General features: G+C 34.5%; 3 protein-coding genes and 1 long non-coding RNA gene across 7 annotated transcripts; 2 read left to right on the top strand and 2 right to left on the bottom strand.

Annotated features, from left to right (window-relative positions):
• The first annotated feature begins 104 nt into the window (after positions 1–104).
• atk (artichoke) lies at positions 105–10,225 on the top strand. The gene is made up of 10 exons (XM_029322650.2): positions 105–302; positions 390–1,560; positions 1,908–2,614; positions 3,423–3,747; positions 4,347–4,613; positions 5,059–5,212; positions 5,773–5,985; positions 7,382–8,150; positions 8,563–8,924; positions 9,310–10,225. Exons 1-10 carry the CDS (start codon positions 139–141, stop codon positions 9,813–9,815), a joined length of 4,638 nt encoding a protein of 1,545 aa, XP_029178483.2. The 5' UTR covers positions 105–138; the 3' UTR covers positions 9,816–10,225.
• A 293-nt stretch (positions 10,226–10,518) lies between these two features.
• Rpn8 (regulatory particle non-ATPase 8) lies at positions 10,519–12,393 on the bottom strand. The gene is made up of 5 exons (XM_029322645.2): positions 12,107–12,393; positions 11,861–11,953; positions 11,480–11,658; positions 11,202–11,405; positions 10,519–11,120 (listed from the first exon to the last, which is right to left on the bottom strand). Exons 1-5 carry the CDS (start codon positions 12,279–12,281, stop codon positions 10,809–10,811), a joined length of 963 nt encoding a protein of 320 aa, XP_029178478.1. The 5' UTR covers positions 12,282–12,393; the 3' UTR covers positions 10,519–10,808.
• A 77-nt stretch (positions 12,394–12,470) lies between these two features.
• On the top strand, positions 12,471–14,936 carry LOC114946209 (inosine triphosphate pyrophosphatase). 3 transcript variants are annotated; one of them, XM_029322646.2, is made up of 2 exons: positions 12,471–12,669; positions 13,703–14,936. In XM_029322646.2, the coding sequence occupies exons 1-2, from the start codon at positions 12,665–12,667 to the stop codon at positions 14,271–14,273; spliced, it is 576 nt and encodes a 191-aa protein (XP_029178479.1). In that variant the 5' UTR covers positions 12,471–12,664; the 3' UTR covers positions 14,274–14,936. The 3 variants fall into 3 exon arrangements, with proteins under 3 accessions (XP_029178479.1, XP_029178482.1, XP_029178481.1); XM_029322649.2 differs by lacking the exon at positions 12,471–12,669 and adding an exon at positions 13,350–13,425; XM_029322648.2 differs by lacking the exon at positions 12,471–12,669 and adding an exon at positions 13,359–13,490.
• Positions 13,426–15,242, bottom strand: LOC146721640 (uncharacterized). Of its 2 annotated transcripts, none has more exons than XR_014925585.1 (2): positions 14,974–15,242; positions 13,426–14,899 (listed from the first exon to the last, which is right to left on the bottom strand). It is a non-coding gene; the product is annotated as an uncharacterized LOC146721640 (long non-coding RNA). The 2 variants fall into 2 exon arrangements; XR_014925584.1 differs by having other exon boundaries at positions 13,426–14,798.
• Positions 15,243–16,496: the final 1,254 nt, after the last annotated feature.

Below are 16,496 nucleotides of genomic sequence, written 5' to 3'. Positions count from 1 at the left end.
GATCTGTAATTGACATTTCGAGGGATCGATCCATTTTAGCGCTCGGTTTCTTCACACTTCGTATTCGTTCGTTTGCGTGCGAATGCATGTTCCAGAAGATGAGGAACTGCTGCTCGTAGACTACGGTCCAAATGCGCGATGGTCAGGCCGTCGGAAGGCGGTGGACTTCTGATAGTCGGCTGGCTTCTGGCACTCCGTTCCCTCGGTGCCGGTGCCCAGTTGGATCCCGATTACGGATGCCCGCCCCAGGAAAGGATCTTGCCCTGCAGATGTTCGACGCGCGACATGGAGATTCAGATATGGCAAGTTCAGGATCTGTTAATTCTAAAATTAAAAGGGACCATTTTCAGACCGAAATGTACTGAACCAAACAACAAATTCGTGCGCAGGTGCAGCCATAGCGAGTTACCAAAGGTGCTGAAAGGCCTAAAGGCGGTGAGCCACTACGTGAACCAACCGGTGGACGAACTGATCCTGGAGAATAACAACCTACCTAGTCTACCCGGCAAGGTGTTCGCGACTCTGCGAGTCTTGCGCCTGATGCTGCGGAACAATCGGCTCGAGAGGGTGTCGTCCGGCTGGCTGGAGGGTCTGCACGATTCCCTACTGGAGCTCTTCATCGTCGAGCCCGATCTGCGATCTCTGCCCGCGGACAGTTTGGAGAACCTGCAGGGTCTCGAGGCGGTGACGTTGCAGAGTCGCGTGATAAAGCGACTGCCCAAGTTCACCGGTTTGCCGAAGCTGCGGTACTTGCAGATCAACTCCCCGGCCTTGCTGGAACTCGCCCCGAGGAACTTTCGCGACATTCCCAATCTGGAGCAGCTGCACGTGTTCGGCAGCCCCAGACTGACGCGACTGGAGGCCAGTCTTCTGCGTGGTCTGCCGCGACTGGAACTGATCAACGTCACCGATTCCGGGATTCATTGGATCCATCCGCGGGCGATGATCGATCTGCCGGAGCTCAGGGAGATCTCGCTGGTCGGAAACGCGATCATCGACGCCGGTATGGTCGGTCGAGCCTGCATGGATCTCCCGTCGTTGTCGATGATACGTCTGGATCGGAATCGGATTAATCGTCTGGGCGAAGGCTCCTTCGTTGATCTTCCGGTTTTATCGCGCCTCTCCTTGTCGCGCAATCACATCACGGAGATATTCGCCGAGGCCTTTCAACGAGTGCCGGCACTCAAGTCCGTGGACCTGAATCACAACCTGATCCATCGTATTCATCCGGAATTCTTTCCGCATCGGACGGGAAACGCGTTGGAAGAGATGTGGCTGATCAACAATGACCTTAGCCACGTGGCTGAGATACGCTCGGTGCTCGAGGCTCTTCCAAGGTTGAAGTTCTTAGACGCCAGCCACAATCAGCTAGAGGAAATACCCTTCGGTGCTCTAAGAGGCCATCCCACTTTGGAGAGACTCCATCTGAACCATAACAGACTGGCGTTTTTGCAGAGAGAAACGTTTACGGCGATGCCGGCGCTCAGGGAGCTCAGACTGAAGAACAATTCCTTGTCGAATCTTCTGGAAGCTCCCTTCTGGAATCTGCCAGCGTTAAAGGTAAAGATTTTTTTCAATTTTAAACAATTAACAATGATGAATAAAGAGCAGAAGTTAAACATACATTTTTGCATTTCTTGCATTTCTAAGCAATTTTTAAACAAATTTTCATTCTTAGAAATAGTTTCTCGATTGAAGTTAAGGTACAATATTTAAGTAATAACATAAAAAAGAGCAATAAAAATAAGTTCCCGAATATTATACATGAAATTTTTAGTATATTTGAATATATAGGTATATAAGCAATAAAAAATAAAAATAAAATTACAAATTTTCCAAACAGAGTCAGCTCCAGCACCATCTCAAGTATCAGTAATATCTCAATATCAATTTTATAATGATTCCAGGGTCTGGATCTTTCGGAGAACTACTTCCGTCACATAGAGCCGCGTTTGTTCGACAATCTGCCGAACCTCAGACGGTTGGATCTCAGCGGAAACGCCATCGGGCTCATCGAACCTGAGTCCTTCCTCAGCACTCCTGCGCTGGAGCACGTCAACGTCTCCAGAAACGCCCTGTCCAACCTTCATCCCTTGACCTTTCGACACCTGACGAACCTGTACGAGCTGGACGTCGGCTGGAATCGTATGTCAGCAGTGGTCCCTGGTCTACCGAAGGACATCGAGCACCTTCACATGCCCATGAACCGTATCGCCGCTCTTCCAGTCGTGTCCTCTCAGGATCTGGCTCTGCCGGCGCTAAGATCGCTGGATCTAAGCGCGAATAGAATCGAGAGAATTCCATCCGGCACGCTGGTCCACCTGTCGAACTTGAGAAAATTGAGTCTGGGCTACAATACCCTGAGGCTCATAGACGACGGTGTTTTCGACGGACTCTCTAGATTGGAGCAACTGGACTTGAAGTACAATCGACTGGCCACTTTGCACGGACGAAGCTTTCGACCTCTGAAATCCCTGATGGACGTGAATCTTCGGGGCAATCGAGTGGAAGTTTTACGACCGGATATATTTCAGGAGAACGCCAGATTGCAGAGGATTGATCTCAGCAGAAATAATCTCGCTCAAATCCCTCACGCTACCTTCGCCAATACCAGGTACGATTTTTAACAATTTTCTAATAATATGCAAAATATGTTATATGTTGTATATTATATTTTTTAGAATATATTTAAATTATATAATATAATATATTAAATATATTATATACCATATAATTAAATTATATAATATAATATATTCAAAATATATTTCAATTATAATATATTTAATTATTTTATATATTTATAATTTAAAAATAATTTAAATAATATAAAAAATTGAATAAAATTTATATTAATTTAATCAAATATGTAGTGACAGTAGTGTATATAGTATTAACAATGGAGGCGATTCTCCCCTCCTTTGTTACCTCGTGCTCTCGTATTCTAGTGGAAAAGCAGTTTCACTTGTGGTTACTTGATTGCATCACTCTTAAATTGGTACCTAGAAAGTTCTTCGTGCACACGCTAATATCTCTTTCTTGTCGTTGTGTAGCATCGGCCTGGCGTGTCGACTAATTTGGCAGTAACTTGATTCATTTTTATACGTAATTTTATTTAATCTCGTCTATCAAATTTAATTATATTGCATCGAAATATTCTTTCAAAGGCTTTCTTTTAATATAATACATTTTAATTAAATTTAAGTGGTCTAAGAAAAACGTGAATGAGACAAATAGCACTTTAATAATAATTTAAATTCCACTAAATCTGGCGATGAAAAATCTTTTTAATCAAAAATACTCCGAATAACGTTCCGAAGAAAAATTAAAATGACGTCTCGATCTTCTACATATCTTTGAATGTCACCTTAGGAAAAAAATAAATTATTTAATTTTTACTCCGCGTTCAACAATAATTGCAGAGAGCTTCGTGAACTATACGCCTCACACAACACTTTGACCGAGTTACCCGGATCGCTGCACGGCTTAACGGCTCTTCGGGTCCTCGACTTGAGCTTCAACAAGCTGAACATTCTATCGCCGGAAACGTTAAGCAGCCTCTCGTCCTTGCTCGAGCTAAAACTCGTTAGAAATCGCATACGAGAGTTGCGTGAGGGCGCGTTCGATGGGCTGCAGCGGCTGTCCCTGATCGATCTCGAGGACAACGATCTTAGGGTGATCGAGAGGAACGCGATCAAAGCCTTGCCGGAACTGCAGGCCGTCAGACTCGGCAGGAATCGATTGCAGGTACGATAAATAGCGTAATTCAACAAGATCTGATTTATAAGGAAATTCAAATAATAGTTGTTCAATGAAAGTAAACAAACCCTTTAGGTCCTCTTTATCATAATTTAGATTGAAGAGTTGAAAAAGCTTCATGTGTGTGAGCTCAAATATTTAATGTTTTCCTTTTATTTTAGAATTATTTTTCAAATAAATTATTTATCAACTCAATTTATTTATCAAATCAACTATTTATTAAATTAATTATTTTTAATTCATTTTAGAATTAAATTATTTTATCAACTCAATTTATTTATCAACTATTTATCAAATTAAAATGATTTTTAATTCATTTTAGAATTGTTTTTCAAATCAATTACTTATCAAACCAATTTATTTATCGAAACAATTATTTATCAAACCAATCTATTTGTCGAATTAACTATTTATCAAATAATTATTTTTAATTTATTTCAGAATTATTTTTCAGATCAATTATTTACCCAATCAATTTATTCATATATTTGAAATTTATATCGCATAATACGGATGTCTAATTTTTATATAAAAAATATTTTGAATACTTTATGTTAAAAAAGAGGATTAAATGCGCAATTTTGCAGTCAATTCCAAGTGGCGCTTTCACCGAGCTGCCGTTGCTACAGAGCGCGGAACTACAGGAAAATCGGATCCAGGAAATCGCCAGTAATGCCTTCATTAACGTGCCACACTTGCTATTCCTTAATCTAAGTCATAATAATCTGCCGGGGCTAGAGTACATCGGCTTGGAGAGCCTTCACTCGTTGGAGGTCCTCGATCTCAGCTACAATCGGCTATCGAGAGTCTCGAGCGACAGTCTGGCAGCTATGGAGTGGCTGGTGGAATTGAAGGTAATTTATTTAATAAAAATAACAATTTCACAACCTAAATTTTCAGACATTAAAAAATATCTCGCATGCTAATCTCGCTCTAATTAATATATATTTCGCTCTAATAACATATATTGCTTCCAAAAAATATATGTGTGTGTAAAGCAACACGCTCCGCGTAATTAATTGCGAAGAAATGAATTTCGTGCGCGAGGAACGATTTGTAAAAAATTACCAACCAAATGGCCAGAGCGCGAGAAGCGTTTCGCTAATATAAAGGAGAGAATACTTTCTCGTCGAGAGTGAAACTCCTGCGTGAACCATGGTGCGAGACGAGCGGCCGTTCTGCTGGCGGAGCAATTATTATTCGTATATATACCTGCATCGTTAATTAAGGGAGATAGTCGAGGTCGTATTTTACATAGGCCATTTTTTACTCTCCTTCTCTCTCTCTCTCTCTCTGTAGATGGACAACAATCGAATTTGCGCCGTGCACGGCTCGCCTTTTGACGATATGCCGAGATTACGTGTGCTGAGTCTGCGAAGCAATCGGATGACCGCGGTTTCCGAAAATGCCTTCAAGAGACTGAGATCGAACATCGCCGTCTTGGACATCGACGGTAATTCAATGTTAATTGAATCGATTCAAAACATTTTTTTATTTTAATTAAATAAGTTATTTCCAATTTATTTCGGAATTATTTTTCTGATCGATATTGTTTATCAAACCGCAATTTAATTATCGAATCAATTGTTTATCAAATTTTTAATTTATTTTAGAGTCATTTTTTAAATCAATTATTTATCAACTCAATTAGTTATTGAATCAATTATTATCAAATTATTTATTTTTAATTAATTTTATAATTAGTTTTCAAATCAGTTATTTATCAAATCAATTTATTTATTAAATCAATTATTATCAAATTCAAAATTATTTTTAATTTATTTTATAATTATTTTTTGAATCAATTATATTTATTAAACCATTTTATTTTTCGAATCAATCATTTATCAAATTAATTATTTTTATTTACTTTAGAATTATTTTTAAATGAATTATTTAAGATGAAATTTATTTATTCGCTTCGGGTTTCTTTGATGTACAAACATTGTTCGATATTTGCATACTTTACTATACGTCATTGTACTTATATATCTTTCTCTATTTCCGGCAAAGGAAATCCATTGTCCTGTTCTTGCGGCATGCTTTGGCTACGAGGATGGCTGCAGGAGGCTTCCTCGGAGGGTCCTAGATGCGCTGACGGTTCTCTCTTCAGAGAACTCAGATTATCACGTCAGGATTGCAAGCATGAGAGATACATCGAGCCGATCCATCCAGGATGCGAGTCCGAAATGATTAACGTTGCAGCGCCTTCGGTCTCTTCATCTGGTAAATCACTAATAGCCAGAAAAAGAAATTAATTACACAGTATTAAAAAAAAGTATTACACTTCAACTATTTTAAATTTATAATTAATTATTTCTTTATTTTATTCTTTAATCAATTAATTATTTAATCAATTAATTATTTAATTCTTCAATTAATTAATTAATTGATCAATTTACTACTTAATTAAAGAATTAATGAATTATTTAATTTCTTTTGATCCTATCATTTTTATTAATATATAGCAAATAATAATTATTAAATTATATCGAAACTTCAACTATTTTAAATTTATAATTAATTAATTCTTTATTTCTTTAATTAATCAATTCTTGAATTATTTAATCTTTTAATCAATCTAATTATTTAATTCTTCAATTAATTAATTGATCAATTAACTGCTCAATTAAAGAAATAATGAATTACTTAATTTATTTTGATCCTATCATTTTTATTAATCTGTAGCAAATAATAATTATTAAATTATATCGAAACACACTTCAACTATTTTGAATTTATAATTAATTAATTCTTTATTTCTTTAATTAATTAATTCTTGAATTATTTAATCTTTTAATCAACTAATTATTTAATTCTTCAATTAATTAATTAATTGATCAATTAACTATACTTAATTGAAGAATTAATGAATTACTTAATTTATTTTGATCCTATCATTTTTATTAATCTGTAGCAAATAATAATTATTAAATTATATCGAAACACACTTCAACTATTTTGAATTTATAATTAATTAATTCTTTATTTCTTTAATTATTTAATCTTTTTATCAATTAATTATTAATTTAATTATTTTCTTCAATTAATTAATTAATTGATCAATTAACTGCTCAATTAAAGAAATAATGAATTACTTAATTTATTTTGATCCTATCATTTTTATTAATCTGTAGCAAATAATAATTATTAAATTATATCGAAACACACTTCAACTATTTTGAATTTATAATTAATTAATTCTTTATTTCTTTAATTAATTAATTCTTGAATTATTTAATCTTTTAATCAACTAATTATTTAATTCTTCAATTAATTAATTAATTGATCAATTAACTACTTAATTAAAGAATTAATGAATTACTTAATTTATTTTGATCCTATCATTTTTATTAATCTGTAGCAAATAATAATTATTAAATTATTTCGAAACACACTTCAACTATTTTGAATTTATAATTAATTAATTCTTTATATCTTTAATTATTTAATCTTTTTATCAATTAATTATTTAATTAATTATTTTCTTCAATTAATTAATTAATTGATCAATTAACTGCTCAATTAAAGAAATAATGAATTACTTAATTTATTTTGATCCTATCATTTTTATGAATCTATAGCAAATAATAATTCATAAATTATATCGAAACTTGTTCAGCGTTTGGAGTTACAGAGGCGGTGCCGCTGTGGATGAACCTGAAGGATTCGTCGACGCAGAGGCCTTCCGTTTCGCAGGACTCCGATTACGTGGACGAATACCTGGACTATCAGGATAACGAAAGCGACACGAGCACGTCCCCGTCGCTGTCAAGTTCGCCTACCATCGGCGTATCGCCCGTCCAGCCCGTAAAGATCATTCATCCTCCACCGCAGAAGCACCAGAACCAGAGGAACAACGCAACTTCACCGGTGAAAAAGAACCCTGTGATGCCGCCGTCTCCCAGCAGCTCCGGTTTCACCTTCTTCGGTCTACCTCTGCCGAGCATGAGCTTTGGCCTCTGGGGAAACTCCAAGAGAAAAGCCGAGAGAAAGGAGTCCTCGACGTCGGTCAGACCCAGCCGAGGACGCTACCGATCCTTTCCGCCCACGGAGCCAGAAATTCACAGGGGTGGTTTCGTGCCGCTGCCGCGTGCTCAGAGCGGCTTCGTGCCGAGTTCCGATCCTAGATTGATGTACGAGAAGCAGGAGGCGAAGCGCGAGAACGTGTCCAAGTCGTCGGACGCCGGAAGTCAGAGAGTGCCGGAGGAGCGACCGAGGAAGAGCGGGAACAGCACCGTCACCAGGGTGGAGAAGATCGTCCCCAGGAACGGGAAGCCTCGGACGAGTCCCCGGGAACGGGAGGAGTTAACCACCGCCTCGACCTTCGACCGATCGACCGCTTCGAGCAACTACAATCCTCGCAAGCATCCACCCGATCTCAGGGTCAAGTAAGTTGAATCTGCAGATTTTTCTGGCGATATTCTGCATTTCATTTGTATTTTATATTATTAATTAAATTATAGATATATTTATTAATTATATTATTATATTAATTATGCTGTATTATAAATTATTAATTATGTTTTTATTATATAATATTATATATTATATAATAAAAAAAAAAAAATTATTTCTGAGATTATATATTATATAATAAATATATAATTTATTATATATAAATTGCGTGTAAAATATTATAATAAATAATATATGTAATTTATTTATTATAACAAATATTATAATAAATAAATTTAATATTATAATAAATTTAATTTAACAACATATAATTCGACAAAAAAGAATATTTTTCTTGCGAGATATTCGCTAATTCCTTCGTTAATTTACTTTGTTTATTGCTAGTTCCGACGTGTTAAACGCAACGAAAAGTAGTGCACCGATTATTGTGGAGGAGTCCTCGCAGGAAACGTCAATGTCTACCGAGATTTATGATAGCGAGAGTCTAGAAGCAGACTTAGAAGAAGTTAAATTCATCGAAAAACCACATATGGAAATCGCCAGTAGGATAATTTGGACCACACCTAAGGCGATAATTATGGAAACGAGAAAAGCTACAACTATCAAAGATATTGTGACGGCAGGAATGGAGATCGCACCGTCTCCAGAAAGCAGCACTAAAGACATTTGGGACATCGACATGTCCGACTATGAAAAGAATTCGACAACTCGATTGAGCATCACGACTGACTCTTACGATGAATCTGGTACGCTTCATAATTTTAATTAATATTTCGAAATGCTTCATATCAATATTTCGCCATTAAATCGCTCGACAGACATAAGTAATCCTTTACTAGAATTTTAATTTTAATTTTAATTAGGATTAAATGTTCACAAACCAAAATAAAAAAATCTCTCCTGTTTGCGAATTAGAAAATTAAAATTTAAATAATTTTTTAGTAAAATCAATTTTAATGAATAAAATAATTTTATTATTTAATTTAATTAAATTAATAATTTTGCTATTGTTCTGCAAACATTGAATCCTAATTAACCAAAAAATATATAGCAAGGATCCATAAATAGAGTTTTAGATAAAAAATCGATTAAATAAAAAAATATAAAATTGCGTAACTACATTTGTCGCAGACAATCTGCAAGTGGCAAAAACAGATGCGCCACGCCTCTCGTTATCGTTGACCTCCTCGGCGTCCTCGAATCCTGCGCGTCCACGAGAAACCACTACTGCGACCTCCCGGGAAGCGGAGCCGTCCGCTTTGTCCGCGTTGCTGGTCCCGGGAGGACAGCTGCCGTCTTCGGGGCCGGTAGGAAATCCTCGTCCGCTCGGCAGATCCACGATAACGAAGGTCTCGTCGCCGTATCTTCACAATGCCGAGCAGTTGCGGGAGAAGCAGAAGTCGGTCGCCGCCCAGAGAAGCGCCGAAGTCGTCGATCGCACGACGACCGAAATCCAGAAGGACGCGTTCGTCATCGACGAAGAGGCCAAGGTGATAGACGACAGTCCTTTCAACTGGTACTTCCAGCATTACAATGATACGAATTTGGAACCTTACGTAGGTGTAGCTTACAGCGGTGCCGTAAAGATCGATGCGTATCGATGGTTACTCTTGCTCGTTCTTGGAATCTTAATATAGAGGTTTTTTTTTATAATTCGTAGAAAGGAAAATAGATGGTTTTTATAACTAGACAAATGTATATCGCTAAAGAGATGAAACGGAGAGTTCATAAGAGATAACATACATTATATCTCTTGATGAATATTGCTCTATGAAAGTATCTCTCAAATCACAAATTATACGTATACAGGCATGCATGTACGAATAATCTCGCGCGATGTACACAGTTACATATGTATCTATATATATATTTTGTCCGAGAATCATTGTATGTACAAAGCTCATGCTCGTAAGTGTATTTGTTTTTATATATTTTTAATTACTATATATATATATATATATAGTATTTATATGACAAATTAATAAAACAATCTTACAATAAGTAAATAATTATTCTATTAAAAACGTAATACTTTTGCTTTTTTAATGAGCCTATACTTGTTATATTTTTTAAGAAATATGTAATCCATATCTATCATATCAAATGTTGTTAACTAAAATTTTAAATTATTTCAGACATATCTGAAACAATTTAAAAAGACACTTTATTCATTAGATTTGAATTTAATGATTAAAAGAATTAATGAATGAATGATATTTTAAACAGATGTAGAAAGTTGCCTCGTTTTTTTATAGAATATTATTGTTTATGTATCAAAGATTGTTAATTAAAACACGGAAAATATTAGAAATGATTAGAATAATATTCTGTAAAAATGTCTTAAACCTACATTTTTCGGTATATTTACTACACCATTCATTACATTCAAATTATGGAAATGTTAAGTTTTCTATTCTTCTTTGTGCCTATTATCTTGAAAATTCACAGAATTATGCCGAATTAGTTAAGAAATCACAATATGTTTGTAATAGATACTTAAACTGTCATCATTATTTATAAATGAGATGTAATTCTGTACAAACAAACATACTTGCTTATTACACACAGAATATTGATAATTGTCCTCAACTTTAACAGTTTTAATCTCGCAACTTAGCGAAATGCTCCGATCACTGATTTTTAGCTTTCGCCTTTTCCTCTCCTTTCTTCTCCTCCTCCTTCTTCTCTTCCTTTTTCGTATCTTTCTTTCCATCTGTTTCCTTCTTCTCAGCATCACGATTAGTCAGCTTGTTGTTAATTAAATTGTGTAACGCCACTATGGACCTAACCAGAGCTGCTAGATACACCACCAGCATTTGATCATTTGTCTTTACATATAACGAATCCACAAAGCTACTTTGAGTCATATCTGGTAATAAATTAAATATATCCTGAAGCTGATAGACGATTTGATGATTTATGGGCAATTTTCCACTGCCAACCTACAAAAATAATAATTTAGTTTTAAATATAACAGTAAAACTAATTTAATAATTAATTTTCTTCCAGAGATTAATAAATACCTGAAGCAGATAATCTCTAATTTCGCGGATTTGTTCGTGAAGACCTTTCAAGCCAAGTAATTGATTCGTGATTCTTTGACTGAGTGTACCAACTGTGGTATCCTTAATATCTCGCAATAAATGCTCCACTCCTACCTCTTCTGCTTCTTCAGCTCCGATTTCACTTGGGATGTGCTCAAAGGTTTTTGAGGTAGGGGAACCATCCTGTGAACAGAATATTTTTATTATCTTATCTTTTTCAAAACAAATACCTAATTAATGTACATAAATAAACATACATCGTGCACTTCTTCAACTGCTTGATATGCCTCCGTAGGAAGTCCAAGATCCTTTGGTTTGGCATCAATAATTACTAAGACTGAATTAGCACAATATCTTCTTATTAACTCGTTGATGGCGACATCATTTTGATGCAACTTGGGTCCAGTGTGATACCAGCCCACCACTTTCTCGCGAGCTAAAAATCCACATATGAAATTATATTATAAATTATTATAAATAATTTTAAATATTATATAATATAAATATTATAAATATTGATGTAAATATAATTACTATAATATAAATATATTGATATTAATATATAAATATTAATGTAATATAAATATAAATAATTTTAAAAAATTTTATTTCATAGAACTTTATCCGCAAGTCTTTACCATTGACTTTCTTGAACATTCCGTACATATTTTCCAGATAATCATGGTCGAGGAACCATACACTTTTATCCTTGTCATCCTCATCAAAGGGTACTGAAATACGGAAACAAACGTTTCAATATTGCAAATTTCACACAACTTTCATTCAATTTTTGACATAATTTTACATTTTAAAAATTCTCCTAAATTGCTGTATAACAAGCAATTATGAAAATATTGTAGATTTTACTTGTGAGAAATTATAACCTGCAAAACTGTTCGACACGTCCAGGATCCCCTTGGCTCTCCAGCAGCCCAGAAGCACACCGACCACTCTCTTTTGGTTTCCGATTTTTCCCATTCGATTAAAATGATCCACCACGCTCAACAGCACCAGCGGGTGGACCACAACTTTCGTCGTCACAACCTCTTGACTCGGCATTTTTAGAAGCAACTCTCTGAAGACCGATACACACACATACACAAGCAGCGATCAGCGCGAAAATGACAAGAGCGGCGTGTTCCGCTGTCAAATTTCTCTAAAAGCGCCATACGCGGCCGAAGGAAAAAATACAGTTATATCCTTTTTTTTTTTTTTTTAAGAAAAGTGATATGAAAATTTCTTACAAGCGAAAGCACGATGTATTTTTATGTTCTAATAATATGTAAATTATTCTTTCTCGTTAATTTACGAATCTATTTAATTAACGCGACACTCGTCTTTCGTTTAAATTATGTTGGTAAGCGTGAACGAGAGAACAACATTGTCAGCGTCGCCGACAGGTTAGGAGTGACGACAAGTTTTGACGAGACAGATCTCAATTAATGAGGTAAAACATCTTTTCGTCACGTACCGAAATATGCGCTTAGAAGTAGTCAATGATTTGTAACATATGTTTGTGTATTCTGTTAAAATTAATCTATATCGGTAAAAAGATTTGACAAGCCAGATCCTGTAATAGCAAGTTGTTACTAGTTACTAGACGACTCAGTGCGGGTGACGTCATCGCTGAAAAGCGCGCAAAATTTGAAAAGATGTACAAATTATAAGGATAAGAGTTGCAAGAAACTATGTAATAATTACACGAGTAAAATATATAAAAATATTATAACGTAACTATCTATAATCTGATATATATATATGTAATATATAAATATATAATACTGCATATGAGAGAATAATTAAATAATATAATATATATAAATGTATAATATATAAATATATATAATATATAAACATACAAATAATAAATATATATATATATATATATATATATATATATAGATGTGTTGGCATTTATTTGTTGGGCTCGACTTATTTGGTTATCCGTCGTCCGTCTTGTTATTGCGGGCACGTATTATTATAAGACATTGTCTCGGTATTTACATTCTTTTGTATTGTATGTCTTCCATACATGTTCATCCGTTCGTCGTCTGAGATTTTTGTCGAATTCGTGTCTTCGCGTGATTGGCACGAATTTGAAGCATCGGTTATTTTGACGACGGTATATAAGACGACCGCCCGATCGAGAGACACGCTCATTATTGATTCTTCTCCGCGTAATAAACAGTTTTCAACGCATAAAGTACTTTATTCAAATATCTCCTCTCCCAACAATATATATATATATATATATATATATATATAGATGTAATAATATAGATTTTTCTTCTATTTTATAATAAAATACATTATAGTTATTATAATTCAAATTATATTTTTTTAACTTTGATGTGATATATGTAAATTATATCTATATTATTGTCAGCAAAATGAGGCTTTTAATAGAATACACTTTTTTAATATACCACTCTACACAAAGAATTTTGAATTGACATTTATTATTAATATTCATATTGCAGGATGTCGAAACCCATAGTGTTCGTAACGGGCAACGCGAAGAAGCTGGAGGAGTTTACCGCCATTCTAGGAAAAAACTTTCCTCGACAAATAACGAGCAGGAAGATCGATCTGCCTGAATATCAGGGCGAGATAGACGATATATGTCGAGATAAATGTCGAGCCGCAGTAAACCTGATAAATGGTCCGGTGATCATCGAGGACACGTGTCTTTGTTTCAACGCATTGAAAGGACTTCCGGGACCCTACATCAAATGGTTCCTCGAAAAACTCGGTCCGGAAGGTCTCCATAAAATGCTCGACGGATGGGAAGATAAATCGGCAGAGGCAGTTTGCACATTTGCTTATTGTTCCGGCGAGGCTGGTGCTGAAGTTTTTCTGTTTCAAGGTCGAACACAAGGCTCCATCGTCAGTCCACGTGGTCCTCGGGATTTCGGCTGGGATCCCTGTTTTCAGCCGCAGGATCATCATATGACGTATGCAGAATTGCCGAAGGAAATCAAGAATAAGATTTCTCATCGCCGGAAAGCGCTAGAAGCATTGAGAGATTATTTTATGAGCAATGCAATTTAATTTATTATTCTATATATTTATAATAACATTATATAATATGTAGAATTATTAATAAAATTATATTTTATTATTAATAATATAATAAAATTACTCTGTCTCTCTCTCTCTCTCATATATATTATCGTTTTCAAGTTTTTTTCTTTTGAAAAATATCTTTCTAATCTCTTATATGAATTTTTTAAGAGAGTGAGAATTTTCTTGATTCTATTTTCCAACCTTGTAATTATTACATAATTAATTTATGCTTTCACACATCTTATGTAAGATTTATTTACTACATTATAATCTAGATGATTGAACGGCGCTTATTATAACTCTTATAATTCTGAGCGGAGCGAATGTTGTTTTGTCTTTACTTTATAACTTATACTCTGACCTATAATGTTAACGTTCGATATCCATTTCATTTATCAAAGGTGATTTTCTTCATCGAAAACATTTCGATGTCTCGTCACGACAATATATAATCGTACCGGAAACATATGGAACAACTTGCTGATGACCTTGAAACTACTACGGCCATTTCTGCAATATGACCGAAGATCTGATAATTTTAATCTTGATGTAATGTGTTTAATCGACTACTTCCACCTTGCAAATCTTAATGTGACGCAACAAATTGAAATCTGAAGTCACAAATACAATATATATATATTCATATTGCTTGGTAGAAGATATTATTAATCGTACAAACTGATACCTCTCTCGTACACATACTCATACTAATTAAAATTGTTAATCGCGAGTACAATAATAACCGCCGGGAACCACCATCACACTGTTTGATTGCTTTATTTTATTTACTTATATAAATAATGCTTACGATTATTACAAGTTTGTGTAAATATAGTATAGATAACGTGAAAAGAAAAAGTCAATCTTTATCAAAAAGGTACACTGGAAAAATGCAATATAACATAATATTATTGCTTAGAGAACATCGATTACTAGATTTTTTATGAGATAATTAATGAGATACTAATAGATTTTTTATAATTATTAGCAAATTCTGCTAATAAAATTTTTTAATTGAATAACATTTTTATAACAAATATATTGTGCATCTCTACGTTCTTATAAGAAAGTTAAACTAACTGTGTTAGCAATTAGTATCAATATAAAAATATATTAGCTGATTGCGTTAAAATCTTCAAGAGTGATGTTCCGCGAGAAAACTGATATAAAATTGATAACAATGTGACTATTTTTACGTCACTTGAAAATTATGTATAATTCAAAGAAATTCAAAATATATATTTAAAAAAATTTCACACAAACAAGATTATACTTATAGTCAATAAACTAGCCAGATAAGGGAACATGAAAATAATTTTGCTTTTCAGCATAATTATTGTCTAATAATAAATCGAACAGCGAAATGCTTATGAGTGCGAAATCACACATTTGGATGATAAGCCTAATGTATATTATACATATACATTACGAACGAAACAGATAAATGTACTTTGGTGTGTTGTTACGTGAAAGCATAAACTGGTAAACATGCAATCGTAGTTCGTTTTCTTTGTTTTAAATATCAAAAACTGCCCGATAATTGCTTAATTTGCTGACCGTAATTACTCGCAGTTACATTATCTTTTAATGCAGAAATACATCGCAAAAAAAAAAAAAGAGAACAACTCTTTCTCTCTTTTCACGTTATTGAATCGTCTTATCGCTACAGTATAAAGTGCATTAAAAAAAATTAACAGAAAATATATATAAATGTGTGTGATAATTAAGAGGAGGAAACGAGTAAATTGCCGTTAAAGCTACTCTCCGTCTATTTCTTTTATACAAACGAAAGACAATAATAATGCGTATCTTACGTAAAATAATCGCAAGAGTGCTAATGATTTTAATAGCGGGAGTCGCGCTATTATAAAATCAACAAACGATGCGATGACAAGAAAAACACAAATCTTTCTACCGAGGCAGAGGCTGCAATAATCTCTTGTGCACTTTCATCTCGGCTATTCATATCTCGTTATTTTCGCCAAGTTGATCTCTTTTGCTCTTCGCAATATCGCGTCCAATTTTGTGTATTTGCATCTCGTCGTACGGATTATCTTATGATCATCAGGACATCTCGATCTCAGCATCCGTCTTTTTCGCTGCGGATGACTCACAGATATGATGCGATTATGTGCACTGAAAAAAAAAGACTAAATTAATAAATATTTATTTAAATACTCCCAACAAATAAATAAATATTTTATTTGT

Source organism: Nylanderia fulva, unplaced genomic scaffold, assembly GCF_048542155.1.
Source record: "Nylanderia fulva isolate GAGA-0341 unplaced genomic scaffold, ASM4854215v1 Scaffold44, whole genome shotgun sequence".
Taxonomy (NCBI): Eukaryota; Metazoa; Arthropoda; class Insecta; order Hymenoptera; family Formicidae; genus Nylanderia; species Nylanderia fulva.
Note: the sequence above shows the minus strand (reverse complement) of the source record. Positions and strands in the feature narration are given on the sequence as shown.

What these genes read in the sequence shown, in the direction of transcription:
- Rpn8 (XM_029322645.2), bottom strand. Translation starts at nt 12,281, where the DNA reads ATGCCGAGTCAAGAGGTTGTGACGACGAAAGTTGTGGTCCACCCGCTG. An exon ending in CGTGTCGAACAGTTTTGCAG is followed by an intron (nt 11,954 to 12,106) that starts GTTATAATTTCT and finishes TCCGTATTTCAG; the next exon opens with TACCCTTTGATGAGGATGAC. An exon ending in CAGTTGAAGAAGTGCACGAT is followed by an intron (nt 11,406 to 11,479) that starts GTATGTTTATTT and finishes TTCTGTTCACAG; the next exon opens with GATGGTTCCCCTACCTCAAA.
- atk (XM_029322650.2), top strand. Translation starts at nt 139, where the DNA reads ATGGTCAGGCCGTCGGAAGGCGGTGGACTTCTGATAGTCGGCTGGCTT. An exon ending in AGTGGCTGGTGGAATTGAAG is followed by an intron (nt 4,614 to 5,058) that starts GTAATTTATTTA and finishes CTCTCTCTGTAG; the next exon opens with ATGGACAACAATCGAATTTG. An exon ending in CCACCCGATCTCAGGGTCAA is followed by an intron (nt 8,151 to 8,562) that starts GTAAGTTGAATC and finishes GTTTATTGCTAG; the next exon opens with TTCCGACGTGTTAAACGCAA.